The 27,761-nt window shown below is 42.0% G+C and overlaps 2 protein-coding genes across 5 annotated transcripts in view; both read left to right on the plus strand.

Annotated features, from left to right (window-relative positions):
• The window catches only part of LOC139562810 (tubby protein homolog), a 114,337-nt gene that overhangs the window by 40,599 nt on the left and 45,977 nt on the right, over window positions 1-27,761 (plus strand). The window contains exon 1 of one of the 4 annotated variants that reach the window (XM_071380907.1): window positions 20,869-21,479. The exons of the other annotated variants lie outside the window; for them this stretch is intronic. Within the exon in view, the coding sequence (XP_071237008.1) occupies window positions 21,442-21,479 (38 nt within the window). The 5' untranslated portion in view covers window positions 20,869-21,441. Of the gene's footprint in view, window positions 1-20,868; window positions 21,480-27,761 lie in introns of those variants that run through there. 4 annotated transcript variants of the gene reach the window in all.
• LOC139562839 (uncharacterized) lies at window positions 4,367-9,858 on the plus strand. Its single transcript, XM_071380960.1, has 2 exons — window positions 4,367-4,378; window positions 8,642-9,858. Exons 1-2 carry the CDS (start codon window positions 4,367-4,369, stop codon window positions 9,281-9,283), a joined length of 654 nt encoding a protein of 217 aa, XP_071237061.1. The 3' UTR covers window positions 9,284-9,858.

Raw genomic sequence — 27,761 nt, forward strand, 5'->3', positions numbered from 1 at the left:
AACGCCTGCTCAATGTCTGCGTCCAGCTCCCATACGACTGGCGCTACCAGGCAGGAGGCCGGGGGTATGGGAGTCTGATCCATGGGCCGCTCCTCTGTGTCATACAGCCGGGACAGTGTGTCTGCCTTCATATTCTGGGAACCTGGTCTGTAAGACAGGGTAAACAAAAAACGGGTAAAGAACATGGCCCACCTTGCCTGACGAGGGTTGTCTCCTCGCTGCCCGGATGTACTCCAGGATGCGGTGGTCAGTCCAGATGAGAAAAGGGTGTTTAGCCCTCTCAAGCCAATGTCTCCACGCCTTCAAAGCTTTAACCACAGCCAACAGCGAAAACACTCACAATTATACAAATGTATGACAAATACATACAACGGGTCAAAATACGATACCCGGGGGGAAAACCAGTCTGGCGCATCACACTAAACACGTAACAAAACAATTTCACACAAAGACATGTGGGGGAACAGAGGAATAAATACATGCAGTGTGATTAGGGAATGTAAACCAGGTGTGCAGGGAACAAGACAAAACAAATGGAACAATGACAACATGGAGCGGCGATGGCTAGAAAGCCGGTGACGTCGACCGCCGAAAGCCGCCCGAACAAGGAGAGGAGCCGACTTCGGTGGAAGTCGTGACAGCTCTCGATGGTGCAGCTGTATAACTTTTTGACGATCTGAGGACCCATCTTTTCAGTCTCTTGAGTGTGAATAGGCGTTGTCTTGCCCTCTTCACAACTGTCTTGGTGTTTGGACCATTCTAGTTTGTTAGTGATGTGGACACCAAGGAAATTGAAACTCTCAACCTGCTCCACTACAGCCTCATCAATGAGAATGGGGGTGTGCTCAGCCTTCTTTTTCCTGTAGTCCACGATCATCTCCTTTGTCTTGAACATGTTGAGGGAGAGGTTGTTGTCCTGGTACCACACTGACAGGTCTCTGACCTCCTCCCTATAGGCTGTCTCATCGTTGTCGGTGATCAGGCCTACAACCGTTGTCGTCTGCAAACTTAATGATGGTGTTGGAGTCGTACTTGGCCACGCAGTCATGGTTGAACAGGGAGTACAGGAGGGAACTAAGCACGCACCCCTGAGGGGCCCCCTTGTTAAGGATCACCGTAGAAGATGTGTTGCCTACCCTGTGGGAGGCCCGTCAGGAAGTCCAGGATCCAGTTGCAGAGTGAGGCGTTTAGTCCCAGGGTCCCTAGCTTAGTGATGAGCTTTGAGGGCACCATGGTGTTGAGCTGTAGTCAATGAATAGCATTCTCACGTAGGTGTTCCTTTTGTCCAGGTGGGAAAGGGAAGTGTGGCGTGCAATAGAGATTGCATCATCTGTGGATCTGTTGGGGCGGTATGCAAATTGGAGTGGGTCTAGGGTTTCTGGGAAGATGGTGTTGTGAGCCATGACCAGCCTTTCAAAGCACTTCAGGGCTACAGTTTTTGCTTGGAAGCAGGAATCAGGAGGATAGAAATATGGTCAGATTTGCCAACTGGAGCGCGAGGGGGAGCTTTGTACGTCTCGATGTATGGAGTAAAGGTGGTTGAGTTTTTTTTGGGGGGGGGGTTCTCACTGGTTGCACGTAGAAATTAGGTAAAACGGATTTAAGATTCCCTGCATTAAAGTTCCCGGCCACTAGGATTGCTGCCTCTGGATGAGCATTTTCTTGTTTGCTTATTGCCTTATACAGCTCGTTGAGTGTGATCTTAGTGCCAGCATTTGTATGTGTTGGTAAATAGACAGCTATGAAAAATATTGATGAAAACTCTCTTGGTAAATAGTGTCGTCTACAGCTTATCATGAGATACCTCAGGCGAGCAAAACCTGGAGACTTCCTTCATATTACATTTTGAGCACCAACTGCCACCCCTTGTCTTACCGAGGCAGCTGTTCTGTCTTGACGATGCACGGAAAACACCGCTAACTGTGTATTATCCATGTCGTCGTTCAGCCAGGACTCCGTTAAACAGAAGATATCACAGTTTTTAATGTTCCGTTGGTAGGATAGTCTTGAACGGAGCTCATCCAGTTTATTCTCCACTGATGCACGTTGGCCAATAGGATGGATGGTAGAGGAGGGTTACCCACTCTCCGACGAATTCTCACAAGGCACCCGGACCTGCCTCCCCTGTATCAGCGTCTCTTCTCTTCTTGAAGAGAGAACAGCGTGTGCAGCCTGCGGCAAGGAACAGAGCGCAATATTTTTTTCTGAAATCATCAATACCCTGTAGTCGCATCATGCAGCCCATATATCTTTTGATTTCTAAGGCATTCTATGGTTTGTATCATTCACAACGGAAGTTGACAAATAACTCTAAATCTAGCGTATAGGACATGTTTCATATGATTTTACGCTCAACATAGCCACTTCATATGCGCACTCACTCCGGAATGGAGCAAAATATCCTTTCAATTTTATTCAGCTAAGTTCAATTATACTTCTTGTTACTATACAATCATACAATGGCACGGGACTTATAAGCGTATACAGTCTCATTCTGTTCTGAAATACAATTTCTTCATATCATAAAGATTCTTTAGACCTGCCTAAAATAAATACTGGATTTATTGTGATGGTGTATATTCAATTGATTTATTCAACTTTTTAAAATGTAGATGTTCCAAAGGCGCGCATCAGCGGCTTGTGTAAGTGGAGGCCTGGAGATGCTAAACATGTTTATGTTCACGGTAAATTACCGTGACACTTGCATTCTTTTGCATGACAATAACCGGCTGACAAAATGTCATGACCGTCACAGCCCTAGTTGGGGTGGTATACAAATTGGAGTGGGTCCAGAATTCTGGGATGATGGTGTTGATGTGAGCCATGACCAGCCTTTCAAAGCATTTTATGGCTACAGATATGAGTGCTACGGGGCGATTAGGCATTTAGACTGGTTACTCAGTACTTTGTTGAAGCACCTTTGGCAGCGATTACAGCTTTGAGTCTTCTTGGGTATAACGCTACAAGCTTGGCACACCTGTATTTGGGAAGTTTCTCCCATTCTTCTCAGCAGATCCTCTCAAGCTCTGTCAGGTTGGATGGGGAGCGTCACTGTACAGCTATTTTCAGGTCTCTCCAGAGAAGTTAGATCGGGTTCAAGTCCGGACTCTGGCTGGGACACTCAAGGACAGTTGAAGCCACTCCTGTCTTGGCTGTGTGCTTAGGGTCGTTGTCTTGTTGGAAGGTGAACCTTCACCCCAATCTGAGGTCCTGAGCGCTTTGGAGCAGGTTTTTGTCAAGGATCTCTCTGTACTTTGCTCTGTTCATCTATCCCTCAATCCTGACTAGTTTCCCAGTCCTTGCTGCTGAAAAACATTCCCACAGCATAATGCTGCCATCACCATGCTTCCCCATAGGGATGGTGCCAGGTTTCCTCCAGATGTGACGCTTGACATTCAGGCCAAAGAGTTCAATCTTTGTTTCATCAGGCCATAGAATCTTGTTTTTTCGGTGCCTTTTGGCAAACTCCAAGCGGGCTGCCATGTGCCTTTTACTGAGAAGTGGCTTCCGTCTGGCCACTCTACCATAAAGGCCTGATTGGTGGAGTGCTGCAGAGATGGTTGTCCTTCTGGAGGGTTCTCCCATCTTCACAGAGGAACTCTGGAGCTCTGTCAGAGCTTGTCCACCTCCCTGATCATTCTTAAATGGAAGAAGATTGGAACCACCAAGACTCTTCCTAGAGCTGGCCGCCCAGCCAAACTGAACAACTGGGGGAGAACCCCAGTTTGGCTGGGCGGCCAGCTCTAGGAAGAGTCTTGGTGGTTCCAATCTTCTTCCATTTAAGAATGATGGCGACCACTGTGTTCTTGGACCTGCAATGCTGCAGACATTTTTTGGTACCCTTCCCCAGGTCTGTGCCTCGACGCTATTCCTGTCTCGGCGCTCTGTGGGCAATTCCTTCGACCAAAACCATGGCTTGGTTTTTGCTCTGACATGCACTGTCAACTGTGGGACCTTATATAGACCGGTGTGTGGCTTTCCAAATCATGTCCAATCAATTGAATTTACCACAGGTGAACTCCAATTACGTTGTAGAAACATCTCAAGGATGATCAATGGAAACAGGATGCACCTGAGCTCAATTTCGGGTCTCATAGTAACAGACAAATCTCAACATCAACTGTTCAGAGGAGACTGCGTGAATCAGGCAAACTACTACTAAAGTACACCAATGAGCTCAATTTCGAGTCTCATAGGAAAGGGTCTGAATACTTATGTAAATAAGGTATTTCTGTTTTTTCTTTTTAATACATTTGCAAACATTTCAAAAACTGTTTTCACTTTGTCATTATGGTGTATTGTGTGTAGATTGATGAGGAAAAAAGTTAATTTAATCCACTTTAGAATGAGGCTGTAATGTAACAAAATGTGGAAAAAGGTAAGGGGTCTGAATGCACTGTATATGATACTACTACTACTACTACTACTACTACTGCACATTACGCATGACAGAAAAACATTAAAGCCCATAGATGTAGCTAGCTATATGCTTTCTTGGGTAAATAAATAAAACTAGCTCTAGTAGGCTAATCTTGTGTGCACTGTTACTGTATTGTATTATACTTAATTATATGGACTGGAATTATGCATATTGTTCAAACCATGATAAAGCAGGGAGAGAACATGCGATTCTGGTGCAGCACATGCGGCCTACAAATTTACAAGTATAGGCTAGCAAATGTGGTTTTAATTTTGAAATATAATACAGCCTATTTGTATAATTAGTAGTGGGACGCATATATACCTTTCATAATATTTCCCCTAATGTTATTAGCCTACCTCTTTCTCTATTGTTGCTTCATTCCTTCCTCTCTTTCAACAGTTGAATTAATTACGTTTCGTTGTCCTTATCTTCATCATTCTAATGACATCCTTGAATAATACAGGACTAGAATTAGATGCAGAAGGCTTTTGCTTTCGCTGGTTTGACACGTCTTGATCTCTGTCTGAAGCTTCAGACAAACCCAATCTAAAAATGACTGTTGGCTGTGATGACCAGCACCTTGTGTTGTTGGACAGACAATACCAGTCTCCTTGACCTCGTGTTCCTTTTGGTAGACAAATGCTCTCTGATTAGAAGTGGAGGACAGGGCAAATAGACTGTATAAGTCAAGACGTAACAGTCATTTTCAGTAAAAAGCACACAGACATTTGTGTCACACAGTAGAAGCTTTGTGGACTTTTCATGCATGTGCCTGCTCTGTGCCCCCCTCCCCCAGTCACATCAGACAATTAACACTGGGTAGCAGCCAACACTCCCATTGTTTTCCTGTTGAAAGTGACACACACACACGCACACAGTTGTAAAGCTGAGAGATGTAGTACTTAGCTTGAAATAAGGAAGCCTCTGTTTGTACAAATCCCTCACAGGCATCCTCTGAAACTGCCTCTTGGTTCTCTGCCACCACTCCATCACTGCTGATTAGGTTTCTGCTGGATAATATTTGCATGTACAATTCATATTCTAATGAAAGCACATGCACATTTCATATGTATATGCTGTATTCTATACTTTTCTACTGTATCTTAGTCTATGCCGCTCTGATATTGCTCGTCCATATATGTATATATTCTTAATGCCATCCCTTAGATTTGTGTGTATTGGGTGTACAGCCGTGGCCAAAAGTTGAGAATGACACAAATATTGATTTTCACAAAGTCTGCTGCCTCAGTTTGTATGATGGCAATATGCATATACTCCAGAATGTTATGAAGAGTGATCAGCTGAATTGCAATTAATTGCAAAGTCCCTCTTTGCCATGCAAATTAACTGAATCCCCCAAAAACATTTCCACTGCATTTCAGCCCTTCCACAAAAGGACCAGCTGACATCATGTCAGTGATTCTCTAATTAACAAAAGGTGTGTGTTGACAAGGCTGGAGATCACTCTGTCATGCTGCTTGAGTTCGAATAACAGACTGGAAGCTTCAAAAGAAGGGTGGTGCTTGGAATCATTGTTCTTCCTCTGTCAAACATGGTTACCTGCAAGGAAACACGTGCCGTCATCATTGCTTTGCACAAAAAGGGCTTCACAGGTAAGGATATTGCTGCCAGTAAGATTGCACCTAAATGGACCGTTTATCGGATCATCAAGAACTTCAAGGAGAGCGGTTCAATTGTTGTGAAGAAGGCTTCAGGGTGCCCAAGAAAGACCAGCAAGCACCAGGACCGTCTCCTAAAGTTGATTCAGCTGCGGGATCGGGGCACCACCAGAGCTTGCTCAGGAATGGCAGCAGGCAGGTGTGAGAGCATCTGCACGCACAGTGAAGCGAAGACTTTTGGAGGATGGCTTGGTGTCAAGAAGGGCAGCAAAGAAGCCACTTCTCTCCAGGAAAAACATCAGGGACAGACTGATATTCTGCAAAAGGTACAGGGATTGGACTGCTGAGGACTGGGGTAAAGTCATTTTCTCTGATGAATCCCCTTTCTGATTGTTTGGGGCATCCGGAAGAAAGCTTGTCCGGAGAAGACAAGGTGAGCGCTACCATCAGTCCTGTGTCGTGCCAACAGTAAAGCATCCTGAGACCATTCATGTGTGGGGTTGCTTCTCAGCCAAGGGAGTGGGCTCACTCCCAATTTTGCCTAAGAACACAGCCATGAATAAAGAATGGTACCAACACATCCTCAGAGAGCAACTTCTCCCAACCATCCAGGAACAGTTTGGTGACGAACAATGCATTTTCCAGCATGATGGAGCACCTTGCCATAAGGCAAAGGTGATATATAAGTGGCTCGGGGAACAAAACATCGATGTTTTGGGTCCATGGCCAGGAAACTCCCCAGACCTTAATCCCATTGAGAACTTGTGGTCAATCCTCAAGAGGCGGGTGGACAAACAAAAAACCACAAACTCCAAGCATTGATTATGCAAGAATGGGCTGCCATCAGTCAGGATGTGGCCCAGAAGCTAATTGACAGCATGCCAGGGCGGATTGCAGAGGTCTTGAAAAAGAAGGGTCAACACTGCAAATATTGACTCTGCATCAACTTCATGTAATTGTCAATAAAAGCCTTTGACACTTATGAAATGCTTGTAATTATACTTCAGTATTCCATAGTAACATCTGCCAAAAATATTTAACGACACTGAAGCAGCAAACTTTGTGGAAATTAATATTTGTGTCATTCTCAAAACTTTTGTTGTATGTTGTGAAATTGTTAGATATTACTTGTTAGCTATTACTGCACTGTCAGAGCTAGAAACACAAGCATTTTGCTACACCCGCAAAAACATCTGCTAAACACGTGTATGTGACCAATAAGATTTGATTTGATTTGGTGTGACGCCTTATGTTGCTGAATAACACTAGTCTGTCACATGTCTTGATCTATGAAGCCACACACAAACCCAAACTAAATCCTCTTCTTGGCTGTGATGACAAACACCTTGTGTTGTTGGACAGACATTACCATAGTTTCCTTGACCTCATGTGTTCCTTTTGGCAGATAGAATCTATCTGATGAGAAGTGGAGGACAGGGCTGGGTGCAAATGGACTGCAGATGTATAATTCAGACATAAGAGTCATTTTCAGTAAAAAGCACACAGACATTTGTGTCACACAGTAGAAGCTTTGAGGACTTTTTATGCGTGTGTCCCCCCATTCTCCCCCCTTTTTGAGGAGTGCACCATAAAAGTCTGAATGAGATTTGAATGTCAGTCAGGGTGCTGCTCCTCGAACTGAACACAGTCACATCAGACCCAATCAATACTGGGAAGCAGCCAATGCCCCCATTCACTTCCTGTTGAACACACACATGCGTGCGCGCACACACACACACACACACACACTCTTGTAAAGCTGAGAGATGTAGTACTCCGCCTGAAATAAGGAAGCCTCTGTTTGTACAAATCCCTCACAGGCATCCTCTGAAACTGCCTCTTGGGTCTCCGCCACCACTCCATCACTGCTGATTAGGTTTCTGCTGGATAATATTTGCATGTACAATTCATATTCTAATGAAAGCACATGCAGAATCCAGCTGAATCCTCCTCCGGCTGCTGTACTTGGTGGTAATTAGAGGCATATGACATCTAGCTACAGTGCCTAGTGAAAGTCTACACACCCCTTGCACAGTGTTCACATTTTGCTGCCTTAAAATGTAATCTAAAAAATTTAATTAGATTTGTTTTCGACTGATCTACATAACCTACTCCACATTTTAAAATAGAGATAATAGAACATTTTCTGATGTCTTGATTGCATTAGTACTTGGTCGAAGCACCTTTGGCAGTGATTACAAATGTGAATACTTTTGACTAATACTGCCAACTTTGAACAATTCTTAGGGAAACATATAACACCTCCAAAATCGACGACGTCACCTGCCCCTGGCTCGGCACCTCCACTTCTGGGGAGCCTGTAACTGAGAAACTCCATTCGGTTCCCTTAAATGAGCCATGGCCCAGACTAGGAGCTAAACCGAAGGGCCTGGTCTGTTCCACCCCTTCTACTCCGCCTCAGGATGCCTGGATTGCTGTCCGGGGAGGAAAGCACTCCAGGAAACGGAATCCATCAAATGTTTCGGAGGTGCTACAATTGGGGAGGAGATTCAAGGTCCTGGAAGACCTGGAAGTGCATTCCAATCATACTGTACAGGGTCCCTCCGCTTCATCTCTACTGCTGCCATCTCACTCTCAGGTGGAAGTGTCCAAGCACACTCATCTGCGCTCCTTGCCTGCCACTAGGTCGTCAGTCTCAGCTGCTAGCCCCCCTCAACCTGCTAGGAGGCAGATCACCCGGGAGAGGCCCCGTCATTTACCCAATAAACCCATCTGTAGTCCTTCCGTTCTCGTGGTGGGTTCATCCATGGTCCGAAACGTTTCAATCCGGAAAGCTGAGACCTTCTGCTACCCTGGCGCTAGGATCTCTGACCTAGATTCCATGCTACCGCTACTTATTAGCAAGCACTCCGCCGCTTCAACTGTCATTGTCCATGTTGGGTCAAATGACATTAAACTCCAGCAGTCAGAGAAATTGAGAGACGATTTTAAAACATTGATAAATACGCTGCTGGAATCTGGGAAGCAGTGTGTTGTTTCCGGTCCATTTCCATCCCCACGCTACACGGATATGGTTTTTAGTCGTATTCGCCAATTACACACCTGGCTTAAGGGATACTGCTGCACGATGGGAATTCCTTTTGTGGATAACTTTGCAGCTTTTACAGACCGACCAGGTCTATTTCTTCGGGACAATTTACATCTTAACAGGTATGGCTCCAGCATCCTCTCCACCAACATGTCTCTTACTCTTGCCTCATGTAGAGCCTTTGATACCTGACGTTGTGTATTCTCGGGGGTTGACTTTTGGGATTGTACGCTCCCCTATCAGACTATGTTCAATGCTCCTCTCCCAGTTTCATTAATTAGTTCCTCAATTGCAAATATGGAACAAACTACAGTTAACAACCTTCCTGCAATTCCTAGATTATTGTCCAATCACCGTATTGCGAATACTACTCACATGCAGAGAGGTATTGTTAGTAGTAATCTTGTCCCCATAAAATTGAGCTCTGTCAATAGCTCGAAAATGGTTTATTGCTCATCCAGTGCAGCTTCAGGTGCTACCTTGGATACTCCATCTGATATGAATTCCCGTAGCAATGGTATTGGAATAATTCATTTGAATGCTAGAAGCCTGATCCAAAAGTTGGACTTTATTGAAATTTTGGTCTCACAATCAAATGTTGACGTTCTGATTGTATCTGAATCGTGGCTGTGTGATTCTGTGCCAGATTCAGATGTTCAGTTGATTGGATACAATATTTATAGAACTGATAGAGTTGGTAGAGGTGGTGGTATTGCGATTTATGTTAAATGCTGCTTAAATGTTTCTGTGTCCATATCAACCTCTGTCTTAAAGCAATATGAATGTCTAGTTTTAAACGTGGTACTTGGTAATAATGCTCATTTAACTCTAGCAGGGGTATATCGCCCCCCCTCAGCTCCTCCTTGTACTCTATGCAAATTATCTGATATACTGTCTAATTATGCAAACTCTGAATTACTGATTTTGGGAGATTTTAACCTGGATTGGCTCTCACCAGTATCCGATAAATTAAAAGGCATTTGTACTGAGCTAAATCTAACTCAGCTGATAACTAAACCAACCCATCCCAACTTTAAGAACCCAGTAAAATCCACTCTACTAGACATTATTCTAACAAATACCCCCCATAAATACACAGCCAGTGGGGTTTTTGCAAATGATATCAGTGACCACTGCCCTATTGCTTGTATTAGAGATACCAGGCTGAAACACTCTGATCCCTGTATAATCTCTAAGAGAAATTATAAACATTTCTCACAGCAAGCTTTTATCCTTGACTTATATCACTCTGAGCTTTTATCCACTTGCTGCTTTCTGGACCCGGTTTTAGCCCTTGCTTTTTTCTCTTCTATTGTTACCTCTATGTCTGATAAACATGCCCCGCTTAAGAATCACAGAGTAAGAAACCGAACCAGTTCTTGGTTCTCTCCTGAATTGTCAGGTCTTTTCCTGCAAAAGAATCGGGCCTGGGCCTTGGCGAGGAAAACAGGTACTCCAGCTGATTGGCTGTTTTTTAGGCAATTGAGAAATAAATGTACTGCAGCTGTCAAAAAGGCAAAATCAAATTACTTCCTTAATGCTATGACAGATTCTGCAGGAGATCCTGCAAAATTCTGGAAAACCGTTAATTCACTGAAACGGGGGAATTCTGCTGTTTCTCTTCCTAAGCAAATTACCTCAGACTTCTGTATTCTAACTGAAAAAAATGATATTTGTGATGCTTTTAATAAGCATTTCATCTCTGCTGGTTTTTTATTTGAAAGGAAAGGTGGACTTTGTGGTACTGGCCAGTTAGTTGATTTTTCGTCTTGCTTTTCAACCGTTACTCTGAAAAATGGTAACCCTGTTTTTAGTTTCCAGAAAATAACTGAAGCAGAGGTTCTAATTGCCCTGTGTGCCATTGATACTAAGAAATCCTTAGGCGCTGACAATTTAGACCCGTACTTACTTAAGTGTGCTGCACCTATTTTTGCTGGTTCAGTAACACACATTTTTAATCTAACATTAAGCACAGGAAATATCCCTAAGGTGTGGAAAGCAGCTTTTGTTCTGCCATTACATAAGGGAGGTGACGGTAGTGATTTGGATAACTATCGACCCATCTCTAGGCTCCCTTGTCTGGTAAAGATTCTAGAATCTATAGTCAACAAACAGTTACAATCTTTTCTTTCTGCTAACAGTATTCTTAGTACCAATCAATCTGGTTTTAGATCTAAACACAGTACCACATCGGCCACTATGCTTGTTGTAAATGATATCGCAAATGCCTTAGACGATAGAAAGCACTGTGCTGCGTTGTTTGTAGATTTGTCAAAAGCTTTTGACACTGTAGACCATGCTATCCTTTTGAGTAAGCTGTCATCTATAGGACTGGGCACTGATGCCTGCCGATGGTTTTATGACTATCTTAAAGATAGAACTCAAGCCGTCATGGTCGATGGGGTCAAGTCTGACCCCTTACAGTTACTTAAAGGGGTCCCTCAGGGTTCAATAATTGGCCCACTATTGTTCTCACTTTATATAAACAACATTGGTGATGATGTCAGATATTGTAAATTCCATTTATATGCAGATGACACAGTGATGTACTCTATTGCTCCAACAGCGGACCAAGCTTTAATGCAGTTGGAGTCTGATTTTAGGATACTACAGGGGTCTCTTTTACAGCTTAAACTTGTTTTAAACGCTAAGAAAACAAATGTCATGTTTTTTTCTAGGTCTAAACTCTCAGTTAGAAACACGTTTGTAATCACTAGCTTGGATGGTACTCAAATCAATAAGGTCTCTGCATATAAATACTTAGGGGTATGGTTAGATGATAGGCTTTCTTTTAAAAAACATGTTACTGAATTGGGAAAAAAGCTCAAATTCAAGATAGGATTCCTTTACAGAAACAGGGCTTGTCTGTCCTCTGTAAATAGGAAAAAAAATTGTGCAGGCTACTTTTATGTCCGTTTTAGATTATGGTGATATTATCTATATGCATGCATCGGCAAACACATTAAAACCACTGGATGCTATTTACCATTGTGCACTCAGGTTTATCACAGGTGATAGTTACAGAACTCATCACTGTATCCTATATCAACATGTGGGTTGGGTCTCTCTATCTGTGAGGCGAGAGCAACATGCTCTCTTGTTTATTTATAAAGCACTTCTTTTAAAACTACCTCCATATATATCATCATTAATTTCCACAAGATGTACTAATTTTAAAACCAGATCACAGATGTGGATTACATTAGAGACTCCTGCGGTCTCCACAGAGTTGGGTAGGACTGCCTTCAGTTCCTTTGCACCTTATTCATGGAACAAACTGCAGATCCAACTTAAGTTAGACACTCTGGTGTCCCTTGCCCATTTTAAAATGCTTATGGAGGATCAATATGATGTTGTCTGTGATTGTTTCTGTTGAATTGTGTATGTTTTGAAATGTTCTTGTCTGTATGTCTAAAACTGTACATGTCAACATGTTTACACAGGGCACAGCCGTAAAAGAGATCCAGGTCTCAGTCTGTTTTCCCTGTTAAAATAAAGATTTAAAAAAAATATGCATTGTTTTTATCAAAATTGCTCAAGCTCAGTACATTTGGTTGGAGATTATTGATGGACAGCAATATTCAAACCTTCTCAAATGTTCAAGTAGGACTGAGACTGGAACACTTAACACTGCTTGGAAAGCCATTCTGGTGTGTCTTTGGCATAAAAATATGTGTAATTGTCTGGTTGAAAAATAGAACTCTATTCGGTTAGGTATTCAGAAGACTACAACAGGTTTTCCTCTACTCTGCTTTGCTACTTTCAGATTTATTTTGATCCTGACAAACTGCCAGTGACCAAGGGATGAAACCTGTTCAGGGAACAGAATAAAAAACCGGAAAATAACAAAATTATTTGAGGTACAGAACCCAAACTGGAAACGAAAGTGATCTACACTGTTCCGGAACAGAACCGTTGTTTTAAAAGCATGGGAACCAGTTAATAACATTATTTTATGCTCCGGGCATTTCTTTACAGTCCCACAAAAATTGCAACAAAGCGCCTATGCAAAGCCCTCACTCTTTAGGCCTACCTGTAGATAACAAAAAAACTCTGCATCCCTGACAAGAGTAGCCAAACTGTGTTTAGTATGCCCAGTGGCTCAGCAAGCACGGAGAGGATATTCTCCACTGCTGGCCTGCTCTCCAGGCACCATTACATGAGCCTGAAGCTGCAGACTCTGTCCAAACTCGTTTCTAAAAATGTATTCAAAGGCACTGTAGACTGCGCTTAATAAGGCATTTTTTTGTTAAATTTGTATTTATTTCTAACTACTATAAGTCTCACAGCCTATATCCTCAATAGACTATAGACTATAATGATTTAATACAACGAAATGTTGTTTAAATGCTGAGCGCTTAACATCCCTGACTCCCTACCAGCCTTGTGTGTCGCACTCGCAAATGCTTCACAATCTATTACTTTGTAGGCTATAATTGAAATAATATAGCCTGAATAATTCATTTTCTTAGGCTCTCTGTCTGGCTCCTGACCTATTTAGTGTTTATATGCTGTTTAATGTGACTTTAGCCTATTTGAAATAATGAGTGCTTCTTTACATTCACCTTTACATGTTTAAAAAATAAACTTTTCATTCAAATCATATGGTTTGGTTTCAATACTACAAAACAAAATGGTAGGTTCAGGTAGTCACAACAATGGACGGGTGTTGGTTAATTGTGATTTTAATGAATGGAGCTAATTTTTCTTCCTGTGAACGAGTGGTTTTTAGTGGAGCGGTTGGAAAGGAGGTGGAGTGCTGGAGCTGAAGCAGAACTCCATGAGCAATGAGCGGGATTTCCGACCGCTCAACTCCGCACACATACTCTACTTCTTTGCCTTGTCTTGCAGTATTAATTACGTGCCTTGTTGTCCTGCAGTATTAACTAGGGGCCTTGTTGCAAACAAAATGGATGATTTTTAATGGATTTTGTAACACATTCTTTAATTTTGTTAATTTACAATTTTCTATCACTTTGAATCCAATTTGGCCCCTTCTTAGATGGCAGCAAAATATGGAAACTGTGCAAGAGGTGTGTAGACTGATATCAGGATGATCACAATATTTATATCTTACTTAACCAATGTATCAAGAACAATTTCTCAAGCCTGAGGGCATTTCTGTGGCCATTAGCTGTGTTTGTGTTTAAATCTATTTTTATTAGTGGGGGGGGGGGGGGGTAATTCTATGGAATATAGGGCTGTTTTAGTTCTAAAGTAATCGCTGGACCCATTAAAGGGCCTTGTCCTGGCTGGTTGGTGCTGGGCAGAACTGAAAAATCAATTGATACAGTTGAAGTCGGAAGTTTACATACACCTTAGCCAAATACATTTAAACTCAATTTTCACAATTCCTGACATTTAATCCTAATAAAAGGATAGGTCAGTTAGGATCACCAATTTATTTTAAGAATGTGAAATGTCAGAATAATAGTAGAGTTATTTATTTCAGCTTTTATTTCTTTCATCACATTCCCAGTGGGTCAGAAGTTTACATTAGAGGTCGACCGATTTATGATTTTTTCGATACCGATTATTGGAGGGCCAAAAAAGCCGATACTGATTAATCGGTCGATTTAAAATTAAATTAAAATAAAATAAATTAAAAAATATTTAAGTTTATTTTTAAATTTTATTGCAAAATCGGCAGTGTATCAAGTATTTGATTATTTTATCAAGTATTTGATACACTGCCGATTTTGCAATAAAATTAAAAAATAAAATTAAAATTAAAAAATATTAAATTAAATCAAATACTTGTTCTTCCCACTGTATATATATATTGGGAAGAACAAGTATTTGATACACTGCCGATTTTGCAGGTTTTCCTACTTACAAAGCATTTAGAGGTCTGTAATTTTTATCATAGGTACACTTCAACTGTGAGAGTGAATCTAAATCCAGAAAATCACATTGCATGATTTTTAAGTAATTAATTTGCATTTTATTGCATGACATAAGTATTTGAACACCTACCAACCAGTAAGAATTCCGGCTCTCACAGACCTGTTAGTTTTTCTTTAAGAAGCCCTCCTGTTCTCCACTCATTACCTGTATTAACTGCACCTGTTTGAACTCGTTACCTGTATAAAAGACACCTGTCCACACACTCAATCAAACAGACTCCAACCTCTCCACAATGGCCAAGACCAGAGAGCTGTGTAAGGACATCAGGGGTAAAATTGTAGACCTGCACAAGGCTGGGGTGGGCTACAGGACAATAGGCAAGCAGCTTGGTGAGAAGGCAACAACTGTTGGCGCAATTATTAGAAAATGGAAGAAGTTCAAGATGACTGTTCCCTGAACTGCGTGCAATGAACGCAAGAGAAGTGACACAATTTCACCTGGCTAATATTGCCTGCTAACCTGGATTTCTTTTAGCTAAATATGCAGGTTTAAAAATATATACTTCTATGTATTGATTTTAAGAAAGGCATTGATGTTTATGGTTAGGTACAGTCGTGCAACGATTGTGCTTTTTTCGCAAATGCACTTTTGTTAAATCATCCCCCGTTTTGCGAAGTTGGTTGTCTTTGTTAGGAAGAAATAGTCTTCACACAGTTCGCAACGAGACAGGCGGCCCAAACTGCTGCATATACCCTGACTCTGTTGCAAGAGAAGTGACACAAGTTAAAAGTTAAAAGAAATGCATGTTAGCAGGCAATATTAACTAAATATGCAGGTTTAAAAATATATACTTGTGTATTGATTTTAAGAAAGGCATTGATGTTTATGGTTAGGTACACGTTGGAGCAACGACAGTCCTTTTTCACGAATGCGCACCGCATCGATTATATGCAATGCAGGACACGCTAGATAAACTAGTAATATCATCAAGCATGTGTAGTTAACTAGTGATTATGATTGATTGATAGATTTTTTTTAATAAGATAAGTTTAATGCTAGCTAGTTAGAGCGTTGGACTAGTTAACCGTAAGGTTGCAAGATTGAATCCCCGAGCTGACAAGGTAAACATCTGTCGTTCTGCCCCTGAACGAGGCAGTTAACCCACCATTTGTAGGCCTTCATTGAAAGTAAGAATGTGTTCTTAACTGACTTGCTTAATTCGGCCAAATCGGTGTCCAAAAATACCGATTTCCGATTTGTTATGAAAACTTGAAATCGGCCCTAATTAATCGACCATTCCGATTAATCGGTCGACCTCTAGTTTACATACACTCAATTAGTGTTTGGTAGCATTGCCTTTAAATTGTTTAACTCGGGTCAAACGTTTCGGGTAGCCTTCCACAAGCTTCCCATAATAAGTTGGGTGAATTTTGGCCCATTCCTCCTGACAGAACTGATGTAACTGAGTCAGGTTTGTAGGCCTCCTTGCTCGCACACGCTTTTTCAGTTCTGCCCACAAGTTTTCTATTGAAGTAAGGGCTTTGTGACGGCCACTCCAATACCTTGACTTTGTTGTTCTTAAGCAATTTTGTCACAACTTTGGAAGTATGCTTGGGGTCATTGTCCATTTGGAAGACCCATTTGCGACCAAGCTTTAACTTCCTGACTGATGTCTTGAGATGTTGCTTCAATATATCCACATAATTTTCCTGCCTCGTGATGCCATCTATTTTGTGAAGTGCACCAGTCCCTCCTGCAGCAAAGCACCCCCACAACATGATGCTGCCACCCCCGTGCGTCACGGTTGGGATGGTGTTCTTTGGCTTGCAAGCCTCCCCCTTTTTCCTCCAAACATAACGATGGTCATTATGGCCAAACAGTTCTATTTTTGTTTCAACAGACCAGAGGACATTTCTCAAATAAGTACGATCTTTGTCCCCATGTGCAGTTGCAAACAATAATCTGGCTTTTTTATGGCGGTTTTGGAGCAGTGGCTTCTTCCTTGCTGAGCGGCCTTTCAGGTTATGTCGATATAGGACTCATTTTACTGTGGATATAGATACTTTTGTACCTGTTTCCTCCAGTATCTTCACAAGGTCCTTTGCTGTTGTTCTGGGATTGATTTGCACTTTTTGCACCAAAGAACATTCATCTGTAGGAGACAGAACGCGTCGTCTTCCTGAGCGGTATGACGGCTGCGTGGTCCAATGGTGTTTATACTTGTGTACTGTTTGTACAGATGAACGTGGTACCTTCAGGCGTTTGGAAATTGCTACCAAGGATGAACCAGACTTGTGGAGGTATACCATTTTTTTTGAGGTCTTGGCTGATTTCTTTTGATTTTCCCATGATGTCAAGCAAAGCGGCACAGAGTTTGAAGGTAGGCCTTGAAATACATCCACAGGTGCACCTCCAATTACATTTACATTTAAGTCATTTAGCAGACGCTCTTATCCAGAGCGACTTACAAATTGGAAAGTTCATACACATTCATCCTGGTCCCCCCGTGGGGAATGAACCCACAACCCTGGCGTTGCAAGCGCCATGCTCTACCAACTGAGCCACACGGGACCAATTGACTCAAATTATGTCAATTAGTCTATCAGAAGTCTATCAGAAGCTTCTAAAGCCACATATTTTTCTGGAATTTTCCAAGCTGTTTAAAGGCACAGTCAACTTAGTCAATGACCAACTTGAATTGGGATAGAGTGAATTATAAGTCAAATAATCTGTCTGTAAACAATTGTTGGGGATTTTTTAAAACTTTTGTCATGCACAAAGTAGATGTCCTAACCGACTTGCCAAAACTATAGTTTGTTGACAAATAATTTGTGGAGTGGTTGAAAAACGAGTTTTAATGACTCCAACCTAAGTGTATGTAAACTTCTGACTTCAACTGTACCTGATTGAGACAGAAATCCAGGGATTTGTTTTAAAGCAAACCGGTGCTGGTCAACAGCTCTGGTTGGAATATGTAATGTAATCAGTGGGATTTTAAGAGGCTGTGTCTTCAGAAACATAATGCTATTGTGTTTTCCAGGTGTGAAGAGGTATTATAAACAAGCTTTGTGTCTAATTCCTTCAGAGTACTGTAATACTTGTCTCTCTTAGCAAGATTAATTAGTTAGATATTGAAATGTCTTATGTCTTCAATCAGTTGGATAAGCAGGTTGGCCACATGCTGTTTTCCAATTACACAACAAAACAAACACACGCGTGCGCGTACAGACACATTGACAATGATGAAAGTGGTTCATCAGAGAGTGTGCATGGCATGTCCTGCATGCCTGATCAGACTGATGTATTATGAACAGTGTGGCTCCTCTCCTCCAGAACTAAGCTCTGCAGCTGTGCATCACACTGGCAGGACCAGATATTTGAAGAGACCATGCACATTTTACCCAGAGCAGCATTTTCAAAGGGAATCACATCAGCAAGGGTCCAGGGCATAGGACCATTATCACAATCACTGATCCTGCCATCCTCCAGTTTCCACAATGTCTCTGGACAAGCCTCTCACAAAGGTCTGTTTTGGGACAATCTAATTGCTCTGGGTAGTTTATAGTGTTAGTCCTTTAATGATATAACCATGATATGAGACAGCGCCTGAAACTTTTCTCATTGAATTGATTCTGTCCAGGGCTTGTTGGACATTTACTGCAGTATATTATATTTCTGTCCTTGGACATGTGAAAGTGTAGGTGAGTGTAAACAAGGAGGGAGGGAGTCTGGTAGCAGTGGCAGAGTGAGAATTATGATGATGATGATGATGTGATGGCTAGCAGGGAGGGAGGGCGATCAGGGAGGGAGGGAGGGCGATCAGGGCGGGAGGAAGAGACCAGGGAGGGAGTCTGGTACAGGAGGCACAGTGAGGATGATGATGGAACTAAAGGGGCCCCCTGCTGTCTGTCATCTACCTGACCAGATCAGCCCCAATTTCAAAGGGCTCCCCCTCTGGCATCAAATATTTACCATCCTGCTGTGCTTACACCTGCTCTGAGAAGACGAGAGGAGAGTAACTTGTCTGTCTGTGCTCTCAGACATCACACACTAATAAAGTACAGCACTCACTCTGGTGGACTGATGTTAGTAATGTCAAGGCTTACTATGACAGTCCCACTTTACTGTCATGCATTTAGAAATGTGTTCAGTGTTTTATCACTGTGCTGCAGATTGCTTAGCCTATGTTTAGTGTTGAAGTACAGTCCAGTGGTGCAGACAGACTATTATGGCTGAGCTTGATGATGGTAATGATGATAACTTTGAGGATGGTGATGGTAGTGGTGATGAAGATTTAGCTTATTTTCAACGAGCCAATATGTCAGAGGCACCTTTTTATTAGCGCTGTTGCCTAGCGAGAGTTGTCATATGGAGCAGCCAAGCCCTCAGAAGATCAGAGTATGTGAATCTCATGCTATACAGCATAGGAGGGACAGAACATGTTGTACTTACTTAGTATTCCTGCACATTGTAAATATGGTTCTAGAACTGACCCTGTATACAGTATAGTATGCTTTCTTACTTTATCGTGTTCTTCGTATTTTTATATCTTGTGTGTTTTTGTTCTACCTTGTTATTTTTAGTGTTACACTGTTGTTGATTACTGCGTTGTTGTGGTTAGAGCTGCAAGAAAGGCATTTCACTGTACTTGTGCATGTGACATTAAAACTTGAAACTCCCCCAGGGCCCAGGCTTTCTCTGGATCGGTTTATTTCACAGAATTTGTTTTACCATAACTGTAATTTACCTCCATTTTATATTTCTACTGAAGCCTGGGTGTATTGCCATTCAGTTCTGTGTTTCCCAATACACCAGCGTACCAATGAACAGTAGCCTATGGATCAGTGATGCCTGTCGTTGAGGCATACCGTAAATAATTGAGAGAGAATGCTGAAGCGCCCTCAATACTGCCTGCACTGCCTCTGACGTGTTAATCTGTCACATGACTCCAGTGACATTTATTTGACGAGCATTGTATGCTATCGTGAATAATATGCAGTGAAAAAGAAAGCAGATGACAGTATATCATGCCATAATGTGTGTGCACAGTATCTGTATCAAAAGAACAGTCTCATCTACACTGCTCTGACCTTGTTGGGGAAAATGCATGCATGTTCCCCCATGCCTCAGCATACAGTAGCACATCCCTAAGATGGTGTGTGTGTTGTGTGGTGTGTGTGTGTGTGCTGAGTGGTACAGCAAAAGGTCTGTCAGCAGTGCTGAATATTAGAATCAATGGTCAGGTTCACTGAATGCACACTAAATTAAAGTGATTGAATGTGACCATGATAGAGATGAGCAGGGAAGAGCACAACATCCCGATGATGAAATACAGTTTAAACACTGTGATGTTGTGGTGAAAATACAGTATATGGAAGGGCATTGTTTTACCATATAAAACTGGATGTTCACCTGGATTCACCAGGTCAGTCTGTCATGGAAATGGCAGGTGTTCTTAATGTTTTGTACACTCAGTATAGGTTTGACAGAGAGAGCAGGCTGGTGTACCAGATTAATAGTTTATATATTTTATTTTGATATTGAATGTTTATTAAACACATCTGATTTGCATTTTCAGATTGCTGATTAAGCCAACATGGAATTGCATCAATAAGCAGTTTTAAGGGAAATATATTTGATTGATTTAATGTTTAGTAATAACCATCAGAACACACTAGCGGTGGGTGGGGGGCAGCAAATGTGTGTGTGTGAGAGAGAGAGACTGAGGCAGTCATAATCACAGACAGACCGCGTGTCTTTGTCCGGAGCATGTTAAATGATTACTACAACTACTCTGTACAATCATATGTTAATGACATTCACTCTCAGAGAATGAATAAATCATGTCTCAGAAAACACATCTGAGTCCATGCTTTAGCAGCTAGGTGTGTGTGCGTGTGCGTGCGGGAGGAAAGACCGGACGGGAACACTAAGGCTGAAACATTAAAGCAGCAAGACAAAAGAGAATCTCTGGTACCTGTTTCCTCCGCCTTGCAGCTTGGTGCTCGATTCCGCTCTAACTGATGCTCAGAGAGATCGTGTGAGAGATTGAGTGCGAGGGATAGAGAGAGAGAGGTGGAGGAGAGAAGTGAGAGAGCGCTGGGAGTGAGAGCAGAGCAGGGTGTGAGCGAGATAGACAGACAGAGCACGAGAACCAGAAAGAACGCGCACATGAAGGAGAGGAGACTGAGAGAAGGGGGTTGTTTTATGTGTGCTGCTCGTGTGCATGACTGAGGAGCCTTCCTGTCTGGATCGTTAGTCATCTCCAGCCCCAGAGCTGGGTTCTGTGCTCCATAGGCTGTACTGACTGAGGAACACAGGGACAGACAGACAGAGGCTGGGGGACTTTGAGAGGGCTGTGCAGAGGATGTGCTGGCTGCGTGGACTCTGCCGCCGTGATTGCTGTCGCCAGACCCCTCAGCTGCCTCTGACTCGCTCGGCTGCTGGCACAGGCCCCCACTTAGCCCAGCACTCGGAGGACATCAGCAGTCAGTGGTAGAAAGATGAGCTCCAAGCACTCTTCCGACTGGATCCCCTACAGGTACAGTACAGTTCTCTGGGTGCTAGTCAAGACTCAACAGACCACAAGAGAAGGGAGTGTGTGCATGTTTGTGTGTACAAGTGTGAATAGCTATGCATGCTCCAGCACTATTAAGGATAGAGAGAATAAAGGTTAACACCTGGGAGCATGCTTGGAAGTTTAGATTGTTGACATCAATTGACCCTTCGCTAAGCCCCGCCTCAGAATTTTGGGCAACCAATCACAGTGCTCCAATGGATAGAAACTCTCCATGAGTCTGACACCTCAGTCAACCTCACGTGAAAAATGTTTTTCTTAAAATATAAATTGTTTAAATGGTTAAATAATTGAACAGTGCACCAGGGGTAGTACTTTCTACTGTGATTCCTGAAATGCAGAGCCTCTTGATGGAGTTTTTTATTCGAATCTGAAATTATTTGTTTGTTTTGCTCAGATGGTTAGCTATCTGTCTCATTGACCACAAAATGTTGTTAACGCTAACTAGCTAGCCACTTAATATAACTTGTTTTCTCTAAATGCATGTTAGCTAGTGAAGTTAGCCATGTTGTTGATACAACTCCCAACTGCTGTCAACATCAGGATACAGTTTGAGAGCACTAGCTAGTTTAGCTCCAAAAGTGATCTGCATCCCAATATGGCGACCAGAGTATGGGCGAGTGGTTGTGTCGAAAGGAAAGTAGTGGGCATGTGGAAAGGAGTGGGTGTGTCGCAAGCACTCTGCTATACGTTAGATGGTTTTGATTGGTGGTGGGTATTTTTATTTTCTTTCATACAATTACCGCACATTGAGCTATCGTACTGCGAGAGTTTGGACTTTTGTTTTTAAACCAGAGGATTAACCTGAGTCGTATTTCACTGTACGTTTTATACAAATAATTGTACATTTTCAGTTATAAAACTGATGATTGTTTATTTTTGATTAAAAATATTGATGGTTGTACTGTTGCTTCATGCGTTGTATGTGTGTGCTTCCTATGACTGTCACCCTGATATTGGTTACTAGTTAGCTACTTCGCACACTGTTGCCGGACAGTAGTGCTTGTCAAGCGAGAGAAAAGGGCACTGTGTCCTGGTGTTGCCATTCATGCCCTCCCCATTGAGTAGTAGTATGTACATTATGTATGTATCTAGATAGTTATCAATATAGGCTGCTATCCTAATTGATATTTTAAAAAATGGCCACGTTAGCTTCCGCCGGCAGTTATCGACACGTCGTGCAGTCCAATCAGACACGCAAAATTGTCTTGAGTGGCCCAATTAGCTGATTTGCTTTCCATACACCCACTCCTTTCGACACACTAACTCGCCCATACTCCGGTTGCCATATTGGGCTGCAGCTACCCATACTTGCCAGAAGCTGTTAGCTAGTAGCTTTGACTGCATGCTGAATGCATGCTCTGGAACTTTGGCAACTACTAAGAATTTTTTTAACCTACCACTTTGGGCTGGATGTGCCGATGTTCATAGCAAACGGAGCAGCTTTATTTAGGCAAGCCTAAATTACACTGAGTATACAAAACAATAAAAACACCTGCTCTTTCCATGACATAGACTGACCAGGTGAATCTAGGTGAACGCTATGATCCCTTATTGATGTCACTTGTTAAATCCACTTCAATCAGTGTAGATGAAGGGGAGGAGACAGGTTAAAGAAGGATTTTTAAACCCTTAGACCAGGTATTCCCAAACTGGGGTACGCGCAATACCGTCGGGGGTACGCCAAATAAAAATGTGATTTACATAATAAAAAAATCTGTACATTTATATTTTCCAACGGGGCTATATATTTGGGTGAGGTTTTTTTCTCGCCTGAGTAGCCTTGTTTCACTGCCAAAAATGTAACCGTCTAGTGTTCAGCGAAATAACAACACAATGTCAAATACAGGTAGCTTAGTCAAATAATTAACATCCAATCACATTAACCGTTACTCTCTCGCGGGAAACCTTCACTCTTGCGCAGACATTTAGAACTGAAACATGGCAATTTGAAAAATAAGCCACAGGAGTTTTTGGAGCGAGAATAAAGACGACTTTCGAGTAGTAAGGGATGTATAAAAGCAACAGATACCATTAATAAGAAGGGGCTAGAAGCGTCTTATATGGTGAGCTACCAAGTGGCTAGGACAGGCAAGCCCCATACTATTGTGGAGGACTAAATTCTTCCTGCTGCCGTGGATATGGCTGGGACAATGCTGGGGGAAAAGGCCCAAAAAACTATTCATCAGGAAGTCCAGTTGCAGAGGGAAGGGTTCAGTCCCAGGGTCCCTAGTTTGTCATGAGCTTGGAGGGGACTATGGTGTTGAAAGTAGTGATGCACCGTTATGATATTTTTGGCCAATACGATATCCAATATTTTCCTTGCCAACAAAAAAACGATACCGATAACCGATATTACAGCCTCAGCATTCTAGTACAGTTAAATAGTTAACACACACACACACATGGACTCAGTCTAAGGCACTGCATCTCAGTGGTATCACTACAGTCCTTGGTTCGAATCCAGTTTGTATCACATCCGGCCGTGATTGGGAGTACCATAGGGCGGCACACAATTGGCCCAGCGTCGTCCGGGTTTGGCCGGGGTAGGCCGTCATTGTAAATAATAATTTGTTATTAACTGACTTGCCTAATTAAATAAAGGTTACACACACACACACCACACTGAACAAAATGTTATTTTGTTGGGATTTACGTATGTCCCCATTACCAGTAAAACATATTCAAAACCTATTTCTTTCACTTACTTGCAGTGCTGTTTCGTTGTTCAGTCATTTCACCAGGATTTCTATGGAACGCCATTATGGTCTTTGCGTGTCAAAAAAGATACGTCAAATAACACTATTTGACGTGTCAAATAAGCTTGTTGACCAATCAGAACCTGAATATGACTGCACATTTTTTACGTAGTTATTACACATTGATTACATTATCACTCGTATTTCATATGTAACAACGATTCATCGATACGTATGCTATAATGCTGGGTAAGTTGTCTCGCTCCATTACAGTGCTGGTCATAAAAAAAGCTAGCTAGCTCATGGATGCAAACAATCTGTTTCAGTAGCTATAGTTAGCTAGCTAACTATATGTTTAGGTGTCATCATATAAAATAACCCTCATTTATAAGACAGTTCTTATTTGATTAATGGTGGTCAGACCCATCTATGTGAAGCTTGCCACAATAAGGATTAGCCACAATACTGGACTTTGCGGTTAGCCTTCAAAATAAAAGTATGTCATTGACAGTGATGCAAATCAATACAAATAGTAGAATTATGACATAATTGAATAGATCATGCTAAACGAGGTTGGAATATTGATATATAAAATCAACAAAAGACAATTTGACAATCTGTTGATCACACTGGATGTATTATACTTTTGAATTGCATTGGGGCATACTTATTTCACTGTACAGCCTTACCTATGGATTGTGGATCATTGACATGGGGTATCAGTCTACTTACTCAGTGACACCCAGAGAACAATAGCATCTTAGCTCTTATTGTGGGACTCAGAAACAACTGTGAATTGAGACACATTTATTGTCAACCTACAGTGGAAAGAAAAAGTATGTGAACCCTTTGGAATTACCTGGATTTCTGCATAAATTAGTCATAATATATTGAATACATAATTTAAACATTCACAGTGTAGGTTGGAAAAAGTATGTGAACCCCTAGGCTAATGACTTTTCCAAAAGCTAATTGGATTCAGGAGTCAGCTAACCTGGAGTCCAATCTATGAGACGAGATTGGAGATGTTGGTTAGAACTGCCCTGCCCTATAAAAAACACTCAAAAATGTTTAATTTGCTATTCACAAGAAGCATTGCCTGATGTAAACCATGCCTCGAACAAGAGAGATCTCAGAAGACCTAAGATTAAGAATTGTTGACTTGCGTAACGCTGGAAAGAGTTACAAAAGTATCTCTAAAAGCCTTGATGTTTTGAGTAGACTGATACCCCATTTCATTGATCCCCAATCCTTAGGTAAAGCTGTACAGTCCAGTGCAATATGAATGTCAATACACACAAAAGACTGACTGGGGAGGGGATTTCACACAGTCACAGTCCCGCGATAAGAGCTACAACGCTAATATTTGCGTAAACTCTTCACAGTGGGTGTATTCTGTGGGTGTCACCGAATAGACTGATACCCCATTTCATTGCTTCACATTCCAACCTTGTTTAACATTATCTAGTCTAAATATGGCATGATTCCACCATTTGTAACCTTCTGCATCACTTTCAAAAAGGTACTTTTATTTTGAAGGCAAACCGCAAATTCCACTATTGTGCCTAATCCTTATTGTGGCTAGCTTCACAACACATAACCAGGTCCGGTCGAGCATCACTAGCCAGAAAAAGCTAAATGTCTGCTTATAATGTTAGCTTTGGGCAACAGGGTTAAATAGCTGGCTAGCAATTTATTTCCATGAACTGAAGTTCAATTTCAATAGGCAAACAACAAGTGGCTACCTAGCTAATACTTACTCACAAGGATTCATAAATCATTGCTAAGAATAATGAAAATGACTTCAGTTTCTACTGGTTGTATTGGTGCTAGCTAGGTACCAAGCTAAAGCTAGCTAGCTACCCCAGAAGTTGCGGTCGAATAAATAATGCTTTATTATCAACGCGGTATTGTAAACACATAGTTTGTGGCCGGTGTTTGCTTGTTTGCAGACTTTTTTGTACAGCTTTGACAGTGCTACTGATAGTAGTGGTGGCACTTGGCTTGCACGTGCAAATTCAGAACACACAACATTCTATAAAAGAACTGTATTTTTCGACGTGTCAAATTAAAAGCTTATTTAACGCATCAAATAGTGTTATTTTACTTCTATTTTCTTTTGACACGCAAGACCCAAACGGCATTCCATAGTAGTGACGCTATTACTGTGTAGCTCCGGTAGGGCAACATCTGAAAATAGCACACTAGGTAATGTGTACCGGTGCTCGACCAGTCGGCGAAAGCCAACATCACCCTCGACAGAGAATGGTTGATTGTCAAGGTCAATGAATTACATTATCTTGGCGTTAATGGATTTTGCCTTTGAGTTGTCTCGGTGAAATGTTCTTACTCTTTCAAATGACTGCTCGACGTGTTGACTGCTCGATCCACACAGCAGACATTGTGGGCTAGGTTAGGAATGCTACAGTATGTGTAGCGCAAACATTTTACGTGGCATCATTACGCCATGTACCTACATTATATAGGTATGCAAGTCAGCTTTAACATCGGTTTTGCACATCGGTGTTAAGCTAGACATCGGGCCGATACCGATGTTGGCATTTTTAGCTAATATTGTCCGATTCCGATATGTTCACCGATATATCGTGCATCCCTAGTTGAAAGCTGAGCTGTAGTCTGAACAGCATTCTCACATAGTTATTTTCCCTCCCGTTGTCCAGGTGGGAGAGGGCAGTGTGAAGTGCAATTGAGATTGCATCATCTGTGGATCTGTTGGGGCGGTGTCGAGACTCTCTTGTGAAGATCTGAAGGATCAGGTTACAGTGGGTCCGCTCTACAGCGCCCTCTCTCTCCCGCAGAGGGGGAGAGGGGTGAAGTTGGCCATTTTATGACGGTCGTAAATACCTTGTAGAAACTCTGCCTTTGGGATTTGCAGGAGGAGGGGAAAGAAACATCTTTGTTACAAGGAGATTCCTCTCGCCAAAACGGTAACATCAAAAGGTTGAATAATGAAACAATATTTCTGTAATCCAAACTATTGGAAAGGTCCGTGGGTACTGAAAGAACAATTGTCATATCAGTTGTTGTTTTGGGATCTCATTAAGGACAGTATACCAACATAACTATCTCTGAATGTGTATATTTCCCATTTATCAGATTTACATCTAAATGTTGTGGAACTTGTATGATTAAATATGAAACTATTTGTGAGAAGATTAAATGTGATATTGGCCTTCTAAATGAGAATTGTTTTTCATTTAAAAGTTTTAACCAGTCAGTGACCACACCCACGTGAGCACAGACATTATGTCGGCGTCATGGAACGCCCCTAATGCCAGAGTTTATAAAAGAACTAGCTAACAAAATTTACATTAGACCAGAGAACGTGAGAACGCAGTCCATACACTGAAATGGTTAGGAAATGTAAATCTCTAGAGACCAGTACATTGGCGGGTTGCTATGGGTGTGTAAAATGGTTCTAGCTCAACATTAGATCAGCGTGACCGACAGCATGAGCTGAAAGGTACGAAATTGTTAGAAACTCTGAAACTCGAAGAAGACTACAGAGGAACATTCAGTCTGCAGC

The sequence above is a fragment of the Salvelinus alpinus genome, chromosome 33 (genome assembly GCF_045679555.1).
Source record: "Salvelinus alpinus chromosome 33, SLU_Salpinus.1, whole genome shotgun sequence".
Lineage (NCBI taxonomy): Eukaryota > Metazoa > Chordata > Actinopteri > Salmoniformes > Salmonidae > Salvelinus > Salvelinus alpinus.